We start from the raw sequence: 12371 nt of genomic DNA, 5'->3' as shown, positions 1-12371 counted from the left end.
TGTACATAACAATGATTTTATTAAAAATCCTCTGTCATGAGAAATAGCAATCATCGTTTGATGCACAGATGCAGGTCAAGTTCTATAGAGAGTTTCAAGCGAAAACATATCAGAACTTTCTTGGGGCTTTAAACCACTATCTTCTGTGGCACAAGAGAAAAAATACTCATTTTTTGGATCGCTTTCAAATTGTGTGGTTTGTTATGTAAGTGACCATTAAACGTGAACGTTGCAAAGTTCAACATCAGGATTTTCAGAACTTGCTATGTAGCACTCTCAAAACTTGATGACCGGAATTATAATGCTAATCATCTCTTTGATCTATTACCTTGCTGGAGAGGATGGATGTTTTTCTTTCATGAAAAGAGGAAAGAGCACCTGGAAATGCTCTGTTTGTTTAGCTTGCATCGATACAGTAATTTGACAGACGTGGTCCAAGTGTATTAAACTGATATAAAGATGATATGATGTTGCCGATATGTTCCATGTAAACAGTAACTGCCAGTTTTGTGTGTCTGTTTCATGAGATAATGTCATGAGTATAGTTTTCAAGAATTTGATGGTTCCAAACAAACAAATGATTGTGCTCGTGATACCAAGTCCCACACATTTTCTCATTGTCTGTGTTTGTAAACAAGTTATCAATGGAAAAGGGTTTGAAAAGTGTAAGCATAGCCAGTCACAAAGAAATTGTATTCATTTTCTGAAAAGAAAAAACAGAGAACAAAAATTCCACGATGTGTTTGTCAGGATGTTGGCTGGGTCATACATTGTATTTGTTTGGATGGAAAAGTTCGGAAGAGATTCTCATGATTTTGGACAGTGACCTTTGCACGATGCACGTCTGTTACCTTGACAATGCTGTGCAGGTGACTGCCTGATGAGTAAAACATCAGTGTTTCTCAAATGTGTTGAAACATTTTCTTGCTTGAAAGTCGAGTTGAAAACAAGGAGAAAACTAGGAAATCTGTTTTTTGTTTGTTTGTTTGTTCGTTTTGTTTTACATTTACTTTCTTCTGTATGACCCAATCTTTGAGTTTGTTTATGTTTAGCACCAATCCAGGTGCTGTTGCATCCAACTGGCAAGTTTTACTCGGGTTTGGATGAAGGACCATACTTTTTGAATTCATTTTTGGTGTTTGCTTTGTGTGTGTGTGTGTGTACTTAGTACCAACAGTTTTAAAAGAGAAATGATAGTTAAATTTGAATGTACAGTAGATTGTACGGCAATGCATCTGTAAAGAAATTTCTTAAAAGCAGTAATGACACCCAGAGTCTGTTTTTGTTGGCGTGACGCCCAAATTTATGTTCTTCGGTGAATGCAAAATGTGTATTTTTTTTTGTTTTGTTTTTTAAAGCAAACATTACAATGTGCCTTTGTTTCTACACAATCCATCCAGATGAGCGGAGAAGACTTCCCCCAGTACCAACTCGTGTCCCGAGTGTTGAGGTGATCAGTCCAGATGATGTCACGAGCAGTCTTGAGGATCTGAACGCCGGGCACAGGCGTGCCTCGGAGCACCGCAACAGTAGCACCAGCACCAGCAGCTTGCAGTCGAATCAGTGGGATAAGGACACAGCCAGCATTGCGAGCATGGACTCGATGATATCCACGCCGTCCCCCACAGTGCATATGAAAGATAGCATTAATCCGTTTGACTTTGAGGATGAGAGCAGTGTCTGCGTTGAAGTCGATATCCCTCTCGGGTCGGGCGTTGTAGACTCCCCGCGCAGAGCTAGTCACGGCAGCCCGGAAACGCAGCAGAAATCTGGCACCAAACCCATTCCCAGCCCAAGATTGAGCCGTCCCGGGATCCGCACCGTTCACACCTTTCAGGACCCTCTACCCTACCACGTTGCCTACGTCAATCCCAAAACAAAGACGGTGCTGATCAAGTCCTCGGAACTCGGCGGCCCCTTGGACGATCCAGGGAGCCCAAAATACGCTGAACCGTCCCTGCGGCCAAGATCTCCTCACCCACAGCCGCCTCCCCCTCCGGAGTCAAAGCACCCCTCCATATCTCTGCCCTTACCTGTCCGTGCCAAGAGTCCGACCATCGGCATCCCCACGATATCAAGTGATGTACACTCCTCAATGTCCCTGGACAGGAGGGAAATCAGCCTGCTGAGGCATCTGAGCAGCCCCAGCAATCTGGGTCAAGTGGAGGATGACCACTCTGGTCTGGATAGTGCTTCCCGTCCGTCTGCGCGCGACACCTGGCCCGGTCAGCTCGGGCGGCAGACCAGCGTCCCCGGTCCCGATCGGACCTACATGAACACTCAGGAAGGGACTGACCGCGTCGATCTGTCCACGGAGCCTTGCGGTCAGACCACCTACATGAACCTTCCGGAGGAACACAGTCACTATCAGAACCCTCCCCTGGACCCGACGAAGAGCAGCCTCTGCATAGTGGACAAAGTGGGACCAAAACTTCCTCCAAGATCCCAACCACCTCAGCTTCCTCCCAGAAACAAGAAATATAAGGTACTCCCTCTATTTCCTCAGAAAAAAAAATCAAATTGATGATTCGTTATACTTCAAGTTGTTTTTGTGTGGACTGATTGACAAAATTGCCATTCATCAATGTAAATAAAGGCTGATTATCCAGTGTCTGAGTAATAGCCATAAGAATGTCTAATTTTTTTAATGTATGCCCATTTACGCAGACGCTAAATAATCAGTGTTTGTTTATGTCTATGAAGGGCAATTTGTCAATCAATTGAAATAAGAAAAATAGAACTTAAAAATTATCTGGATGTGTTTTTCAAGACAAATTGGCATCAACTATTCCATTACACACAAAACACATCAGAGTTAATATTAATTGTCAACATGTCTATTTTTTCTCGTCTTTACAAGATTTACTGTAAAACACAATATTTTCGCGGCATAAAATTTTTGTGAATTGGAGCCGACGGCTTTTTTTGGTGGCATGAAATTTTCGTGAGTTGCCTCTAACATTCAATGCATATAGTGTAGACAAAAACTTTTGCATGCATTTTAACTTTGCGAATCTTGGCTCTCGCGAAATTAAAATGCATGCAAACATTCCTTGTTTTACAGGAGTTTAGAATTGCCTATGATAATGTGATGTGGTGTCGGTTACATAGTATCAAATTTTACGTAGTCTCAGAAACAAAGCATTGTGAAAGCTTTATGTGGAAATAGCTGAAGCTCCTTACTCCTGATAGAATACGGTGAGTGCATGTGAGGGCTGAGGCATCCCAGTGGACTTCCACCTGTGGTTGACTTGCTCTAATTTGCCTAAAAATACATGTGCAGTGGAAGCTTGTTATAAAGAGGTTGGATGCGACAAATCCCTCTTATAACAAGGTAGTTTTGCCGGTCCCAACTCGTTATATTTCTTCTTTTTTTTGTTGTTGTTTTTTTTTTTTGTACCGTGCTATAGTGAGGAACCTGATACAACAAGGTATTTGTCAATGTCGTATAGGTCCTCGTAATCAGGTTCCCATGCATCGATCTCCTTGGTCTCCATTCCGTTGTTTCAACTTATAGGAGGAGATGGGCATGATCAGCCTCACACGCATCATTTTTGTGACACTTAGAAGGGATGGTATAGGTTTGGTAGAGATGAGGATTCAGGTGTTAGCTTTTTGGGAGATAATTGGAAACTGCTTATGTGAAATCTTACGGAGCATATCGTCGCTGGGGTGACAATACCTTGTATTTCAAATTTTGGTGAAATACAGTTTTTTGGATTGATTGCCAGTCAGGTGATGTCCTGTCCAAATCCTAGTAATCTCACCAAAAATTAAGTCACCAGGGCATGCTTAAGGAAAGGCAATCCGGTTTATTACAGTGCTTTGGCAGCCATGTTCTTAAGCTCTCCTGAACATATATTATTTTTGAGATACGAGGTCTGGTCACCCCAGCAGCAAATGGCAGAGATATCCAAAAACAAAGTAAAACAAAGTGATCCAAATAAAAGGTGGGTCCCACCCTTTATTAGGACCTTTTTGTTGTTGCTGATATCTCAGCCAGTTCAAAACTGATTTTCATCGAATAAACTTTTAATACCTCTTAGAATGGTATGTACTCTTGAATACTTTATATATGAGGGCTTTCTAGTTTTCTGGCAAAAAGTCAAAACCTGAATCCTCATCTCAACCAAAACTATACCATGCCTTTAACAATAATAAAGCCACATCACCACCAACTGTCTAGGAGGAGGCAAAAATACAAAAAACAACTGACTTTATTCCTCGAGCACCATTTGTGGGATCTCTCTTCTTTCCAGGAACTTTCCATTCACGTGGGTTTCTTGAAATAAATCATACATGTAAATAATTTGCATATATACATATTCATGATTTTACAGCTTTATGAGTTGGTGGACCTGGCCAAAAGCGGTAAGCTGGTGGTTGGGAACCTCATCCAGTCCTTTGACGCCTTCAAGCGGTTCTGCCTCTTCTTTGACGTGAAGAAGGACTCCTTCCCGCCCAAAGACTGGCGAGCCTTGGCCGAAAGAGTTGGTAAGGACGATGTACCTAGCTTATAACCCTCTGTGTGTGACATTGATTTTCTGTCCATACGGACTTGTGTGAAATTTGTGCACATTTGATTCATCGGCACAGAAAGGGTTACATATGAATACGGACCACCCTCTGTTATTACCTCCGCCAAGGGAGGAGGTTATGTTTTCGTTACCGTTGGTTTGTTCGTTCGTTTGTTAGTTAGTTAGTTAGTTTGTCCGTGTGCAAAATAACTCAAAAAGTAGTTAACGGATTTGGATGAAACTTGCAGGAAAGGTTTAGAATGATACAAGTAACAGATGATTAAATTTTGGTGGTGATCCGACAATTTTTGGGGAATTTATTAAGGATTTGTGATATTTTGGCAGGTAGGGTCAGTGAACTTGGGAGTTCAGGCTGCGCGTATTTGAGGTTTGCATGCGCGCACTAAAGTGCGTGCTCTTGTTTCTGCTAGGGCGAGGCGCGCCGTGCAGCTGAGGGTTTATGACGTAACAAAGGCTTCTATATTGGGAAATCGGGCGACTTTCAGCACATGCTATAAGTACGTATGGGTGGAAATCACTGATATCTCTAATGGAAGAACAAGATCAGTGGTGGAAATGAGTTGCATGCTTGGCGGAGGTCTGCGCTCTCAGAGTGCTTCTCTAGTTTGGCTGTGTTAAGACTGGCGCCCGTCCGAATACCGGTAAGCGATATGGCCTGATATGTGAGAAACGATGCTTATGTACATATGAGTACCGTACAAATAGGCTGCTAGCAAGTGGTAACTATGCATGTGGTGTACACCACAACAGTAGTGTAATTTGTGGTTAGCTACTTTGAATCATAGTCATTGGATTAAAACATTCTACCGTAAAATTCACAACATGTTGCTATAGGGAATATCATAGGTAAATTGTGTGAGTTTTGTAGAAGTTTTTAATAGTTGTGTTTAAAAGCAATTTTTTTTTTCATCAGTGCTTGGAGGTGTCCAGATAATAGAGTAGTGTAGAGAAGATAAGGCTGGATAATCAAGGTCAGGCTGTATGTGACAGAGGAAGCTTTTGGTAAAGAAAGGAGTCAGTAGTATCATTCATACCGACAGTGAAAAAAAAAAGTAAAAGAAATAAAGTTGGTGAAAATCTGATCGTCCGTTCTTGAGTTACTGGGAGATTAAGCTTATTTCATGTCTTATATGACCCCCATGACCTTTGACCTTTGACATCATGTCCCCAAGACCTAAATTGTCTCTTTTATACCTCATTATAAACACACTCTGCAAATTTTGTGAAAATTCATACATCTGTTCTTGAGTTATCTTGTACACAGACAAACAGACAGACAGACAGACAGACAAGCAAACAGACAAACAAACAAACAGAACCGAAAACATTTAACCTTCGCCTGCTGTAGGTTTCACCTGCCAGCGGAGGTACACTTTTGTAAATATTGCAGATCAGAGGGTAAATTTTCCAAAATTTGCATGACCCTCACTGCTACATCATCCTTGCAGTAATACTCATGGCTGTAAAAACTGTAACATTTGTTGTCCAACTTCCCCTCTTACACCATACTGTCCCATAGAAAATGTGCTGTTTACCAGCTGGGCAATACATCATAATCAACAGTTGTGCGCAGCAGACTGTGACAGACGATTATGTGCATGCCCACTATTGTGTGGTAAAATACTCTGGTTCTATGTCTATACATGATGTACCTTTGCAAGTTTTCATTGATGTGTGGGTAGAAAGGTTAACATAAAGCGATTTGTAATGCCACATAAATACTGCCATTGGGAAGGAACCTTGTTTAGATATTTAGACCATGTTTATGTGTTGTTTGAAAGTTTGCATGGTGATATGAATGAGGAAGAGAGGTTTGCGGTAACACCGTGTGTATCATAGGCGCCGGAAGTGGGGGGGCAGGGGGGGCGGCCGCCCCCCCAATCCAAAAAGTGGGGGGGCAAAACGCATTTTTGCCCCCCCAAAAAGCCCCCCCCCCCCAAAAAAAAAAAAAAAAATAATAATAGTAATAATGATAATAAAGATAAATGAATAAACAAAGAAAATAAAATAAATATGTATATATATATGAATAAAAGGGAAAAAATATGGCTACAAACGGCAGCTTTTGGACTGTAAAATGTCAAAATTTTCAAGCTCGCTCGCTTCGCTCGCTCGCATCTAGCAGTTGAGTCCGGTGCGCCTCCCCCTTAATTTCTAAAGCAAAAAGCATAGCTACGACGGCAGTTGTTGGACTCTAGAATGTCAAAATTTTCAAGCTCGCTCGCTTTGAATCGTTATGCCATTCTCCTAATGTTGCTGACAGTAATAGCCAGTAGTTGCGCCCGATGCCCCCACCCCTTAATTTCCAAAGCGAAAGATAAATATAGCTACAAACGGGAGTTTGGGGATTGTAAAATGTCAAAATTTTCAAGGTCGCTCGCTTCGCTCGCTCGCATTGAATCGTTATGCCGCTCTCCTAATGTTGCTGCCAGTAACTGCCAGCAGTTGCGTCCGATGCCCCCCCTTAATTTCCAAAGCGAAAGATATAGCTACAAACTGGAGTTTTTGGACTGTATAAAATGTCAAAATTCTCAAGCTCGCTCGCTTTACTCGCTCGCATTGAATCATTATGCCATTCTCCTAATGTTGCTGCCAGTAATTGCCAGCAGTTGCGCCCGATGCGCCGCCCCATTAATTTCCAAAGTGAAAGATAAAGCTACAAACCCCAGTTTTGGGACTGTAGAATGTCAAAATCTTCAAGCTTGCTCGCTTCGCTCGCTCGCATTGAATCGTTCTGCCATTCTCCTAATGTTGCTGCCAATAATTGCCAGCAGTTGCGCCCGATGCGCCCCCATTTATTTCAAAGCGAAATATGTAGCTAAAATTAAAACTCCAGTTCGCTCGCATTTTATTGTTATGCCATTCACTTTATGTTGCTTACAGTATATAATTTGTCAATCGTTTCACACCGTCATTCCATAATCCATGTAAGGAAAACTTACAATATACCTCAATGACTGCGTTGTTGAATGTATCACATTCCGTAATGTATTGTAGTCCCATTATTGCTCACGCACACACGCACAAGCATACAGACCGTCAAAATTACTTTATGGTTCCCCCCATGTTTCGACCAACCGTACGCCACTTTACATATATCTATATCTATATCTATATATATATATATATATATATATATATATATATATATATATATATATATAATTATATATTATATATATGAATAATAGATGTGTGTGCGTGAGTGTGTGTGTGTGTGTGTGTATGTGTATATTGTGTAACATATGCATGGTCTAATCTTGAGCCCCCTCCAATGTTTGCCCCCCCAATCCAAAACTGCTTCCGGCGCGCCTGGTGTGTATTGTAGTCTGTATAAAGGACTGTTGTTTGGTGAGAGAAGAACCCAGAGAGAGGAGAGTGTGGAGGAGGGAAGCGTCATAGGGAAAGCGTAGGGGAGGCAAAAATTGGCAGTTGAAGGGCGGTGGTGACCTCATGTTTTACTTGGAACTGTTCAAATTCTTTCATGATATTGTGCTGCTCCGGGTTGATTGTCTGACCAGCTGTGCAGAAATCAGTTTTGGGCAACCGCAAAATTTCTAGGCAGACTTACAGAGTCATTGTGAAACTCTTGTCTGCAATGCATTTGTTACTATCCAAAGGTGTGCTGATGTGATGCTGGGTTGTTCGGTCAAAGGTCATTAGTCATGTGGTCAGGGTCAAAGGTCATGTGTTCCGTAATTTGATGTTAAAAGCAGCATTTCGTGAAATTTCTTTTAACTTTGGTAGGAGAACAGATTGGGATGAGCCAGTGCCGTATATGAAGAGAGTCTGGCCAACTCGGTGTTCACTTTATGAGCTTTGAAGCCTGCGATTGGTTAATAGCTGGTCCTGTGATCTACAGGCGCCATGTCGTTACCAAACATAGCACAAGTGCCATTATCATTCGTGCTCTACTGTGCTTGCTTTGATTATGAAGTCTGAGCATCCACGCTAACCCTCTAACGCGCAATGCGCTGAGTAAAGACATGGTGCCCATTGTCAGCAGTTGGCCAGACTCTCTCTATATGCAGCACTGCTGTGAGCCAGTTTTCGTACTTTATCTTGGCATAGCTGTGTGTATAAAGGTCAGAGGTCATACCAAAACTTTGGAACATTGAGTTTGGAACACAGAAAGAGATGGTAGTAAAAGTACATTTTAGTAGTGCATTGAAAATTCAAAAAAAAATATATATATATATTGTATGTTTTGCCAGTGATATCACATACGAGTCACTGATATGCATTTCCCTGATTGTGGCTTCCAGTTTTGATATCATGATGAATCTGGACTTTGATGTACTGATCCTCATGAATAACTGTTTTGAAATTGGATCATTTGTCAACAGTGCTAAGTGAGTAACAAAACCATTTTTAGATCGAATGGTATCAACATCACGAGTGGTCTGACATCAGTTCACCAGGCGTCCATCCCTTCCTGCTGGTGTAATTAAATCTTTTACGACATGAAGGGGATATGTGTTACTTGCCCATGGGATTGAAAAGCATTTATCTAGTGTCACTGTGTGCATATGTGTGTGTGTAAAGCTTGCCATGCAGAATGCTTTAAAGGTACATTTCAAATGATTCTTATAATTTCACATCATATAGTACACAAATCGTTGGTGCTACGAATATAGATTTGTGGAATTTATTGTGGTCTTAGAGCACGTAAAACAATACTCTGAAAAAAACCCAAAACATACATTGAACACAGATGACAATGGGAAATGCACATATACCAGTAATGTAGCAATGTATTCTATTACAATGCCACATACTGAACAGCTTCACCTGTGTAGAATTTATGCATGCTTTCTTCTTTTGTTCTGCTTCTTCGAGCACCCATATCATGCATTATGAGAAGCTGCTATGTTATCATCCTAGTTCATTGTGATTTGTAATGAGATTTGAAAACATTCTTATTCCTCATCCCAATCACATTGAAACTCTGTACCCAGTATGACCAATCTCTGTTCAAATGCTTTTTAAAGGGATGGTATAGTTTTGTTTGAGATGGGGCTTCAGGTTTCCAACTTTTTTGTGAGATCATGAAAAACTTCTTATTAAGTATGAAATAGCATACAATTCTAAGAGGAATTCAAAGTTTATTTGATGAAAATTGGTTTTTATGTGGCTGAAATATCCAGAAACAAAGAGGTCTTAATAAAAGGTGGGGCACACCTTTTATTGAAAAGATCATTTTGTTTTACTTTGTTTTAGGGATACCTCAGTCATTTCAAAACTGATTTTCATAAAAAAACAACAACAACTTCGAACACCTCTTAGAATTGTACGCTCTTTGATATTTCATAAATGGATTCTCATCATCTTCCAATAAGTTAAAATCTTAATCCCCCATCTCAACCAAAACTATACCATCCCCTTATGTTTGAAATATCATCAGGAAGTCTCCTTTAAAGTGAAATGTCAATTCATGTTAAAGAGGACCACAGTAGATTTGTAGTGCAAAGTCAAACAGAGTTGTGGAAGGTGTGTGAAAATCAAAATACTAAAGTCAGATAGTCGTTGATGATTGTTTTGGCAAGCCGACTGTATAGAAAACCAGTGTGGCTGGAAACAAAGCTGAACTTAACCCTGGGATTTTGACTTGGGTGAGGCAAAATTCTGCCAGTGAAAAATTAGAGGCTTCGCGTGTGTGTGTTCCAGTGTCTAATTTGTGCTCATGCGCTTTGCTCTCGTCTTCCCTTTTCATTCCAGGACTAACTGTCCAGGACATCCAGGTCATTGATGACGTTTGCCAACGCTCGTCGTCAGCAACGGAGATCGTGCTAGCATACTGGGAGTGCCACACCCCCGACAACATGCCCTACACCTTGAATCAGCTGGTGAGGGAACTGGATAGGATGGACCGGCAGGATCTAGTTGAGATCGTCGTCCAGGGCGACAAGTTGCTATGATAGTCGTTGGCGGGTTGCAGAAATGCAGTGCTGCAGGGGACTCATATCGCCATGGCAACGAGCCAGTTCCCGGTTCCTCATCGTGCTTGAGCAAAAACAGCTCATTTGTACCGACAGGGCATGTCTGTTTTTAAATTCACTGAGATAAGCATCTGTGCTGCAATGATTATGCAAGTAATCCTTAAAAATGGTGCTTGCCAGCACATCCACCTAATGGCAAGAGTGGTACAGTAGGCAACATCAATAGACAAATATTGTTACATTCAATGCCAGATAATGAAATGATGCTTTCCCAAGTGTAATTGATGGACCATTTTGGTCACCTGGTCTATGCAAGTTCATCCTTTGTTTGAACATGACTGAGGAATTTCATAGAATTGTTCTGTCAGGTAAGCTTATGCATCATGTCGCACTGGAAATGAGTAAAGTGCCTAACCAACAGAGACAAAACAGAATGTTCATTTGTACCCATGTACATACACACGAGCTAGCTCCAAACTGGCTTTATGTAGTCCTCTTTATGGGGAAATGGCAGCACGAGTATGTCTGTAGAGTATTCAGTCAGTGATAACAAACATTTGTTGCTATGTGTTGCAGTGTCAGTCAAAACTTAGATTTCAGTTTCGTCTTATCATGTCTTCTCTTTGTGGTTCAATGAGCATACTTAAGAGAGGATTCCATATCATAGCAACGATCTGCACTTGAAGCAGTCTTTTTTCACTTTCGTTCAATTGGAAGTGGGACATCATTTCACAAAGCCTGTGTAGCAAGTCCTCACGATGGATGAGAAGCAGCGGAGGCAGAAATGTCGCATGAATGTCTAGAGTTGGGTATGACAGGGATTTGGCTCTTTTGTGGAAACAGCACAAGACGAGAGAGCCTGTGTAGCGCACTCATCGCACTGCGGTTACTTGCTCCTACTTGCACTCGTTGCAATGTAGTGTAGGATCGCATTGTCCAACAAGACTCCGACCATCACTTCATCCCTTCCTTCGTTCCTTCAGTCCTTCAGTCCCTCCTTGGTGAAGGTTTAATGTGCCTTGCTTGAATCAGCCTGTCTTTTAACATGACTGTCAAGCACATAATGGTATTATGATTATGTTTGTTCAATTCAGAAAAGAAAGATTTAAGTGTCATTTTTTTTTTTCATTTGTTTAAGTTTTGATGGTCTAATTTGACCTGGACATGGAGAAAACTGTTACACTTTTTTTTACCATTCCAGAACAAATTTCATTCTGCTTCTCTCAGAATATGTTGTCATCGCCACAAAGTCTGAAGTTTAACCATTTTCTTTTCTTTTGAAACAGTGACATTTTGTCACAAACTATATGCAAGTTTATAATAGACAAGACAATACTGTCTTCTGCTTTTAAACTATCCCAAGATTTGTACATGAAATGTTGTAAAACTATTGTTTATATTCAGCAACTGCACCCGCCTCCTCTTTTCAAAGTCATCATTGCGTAATATCACCACTTTCGATGGATTCGATGTAAAGGATAATATTTTTCCCTGCATACATGTCAAAGGAGGGAATTAAGCAAAGATATTTCTGCAAGAATGTTTTAGACACATCAGACTGTCGTGTCCTCACCGCATCTACGTAATTTGCATGTGTGGGACTGTGACCAAAATCACTGTTCTGGAAATTTTGCGACAAGTTAAAATTCCCAGATTTTTGCCATTCTATTGTTGGTTTTGGTTGTTAAAGCCAACTTCAGTGCTTGCTTTTCACTTAAACCGTATGAGTAACCACGCATTGTAACTATTCATTTGCAAATTATTTTCCAGACATCTGTGACAATCAGTAAGAAAAGCACTTCAGTGGAAGTGCCAGTTGGCAAATGAAGTATGGTGAGGGTTAAGAAATATTATACCTTTTGTTCAAAACTTGAAAGTGGAGTATTTCATGTCC

General features: G+C 40.9%; 1 protein-coding gene across 1 annotated transcript; it reads left to right on the top strand.

Moving 5' to 3' along the window:
- The first annotated feature begins 1369 nt into the window (after positions 1–1369).
- On the top strand, positions 1370–11287 carry LOC139739739 (uncharacterized). Its single transcript, XM_071650343.1, has 3 exons — positions 1370–2485; positions 4341–4494; positions 10257–11287. The coding sequence occupies exons 1-3, from the start codon at positions 1370–1372 to the stop codon at positions 10454–10456; spliced, it is 1470 nt and encodes a 489-aa protein (XP_071506444.1). The 3' UTR covers positions 10457–11287.
- Positions 11288–12371: the final 1084 nt, after the last annotated feature.

This window comes from Diadema antillarum, unplaced genomic scaffold (assembly GCF_040938485.1).
Source record: "Diadema antillarum isolate AM-2024a unplaced genomic scaffold, OU_Dant_1.0 seq00000814_RagTag, whole genome shotgun sequence".
NCBI classification, from domain to species: Eukaryota; Metazoa; Echinodermata; class Echinoidea; order Diadematoida; family Diadematidae; genus Diadema; species Diadema antillarum.
The sequence above is the reverse complement of the archived record's forward strand: the minus strand, read 5'-3'. Positions and strand labels throughout refer to the sequence as shown.

Excerpts from the sequence above, each read along its gene's own strand:
- LOC139739739 (XM_071650343.1), top strand. The coding sequence starts at position 1,370 with ATGTGCCTTTGTTTCTACACAATCCATCCAGATGAGCGGAGAAGACTT. Across the intron at positions 2,486-4,340 it reads CCAGAAACAAGAAATATAAG|CTTTATGAGTTGGTGGACCT; the intron begins GTACTCCCTCTA and ends ATGATTTTACAG. Across the intron at positions 4,495-10,256 it reads AGCCTTGGCCGAAAGAGTTG|GACTAACTGTCCAGGACATC; the intron begins GTAAGGACGATG and ends TTTTCATTCCAG.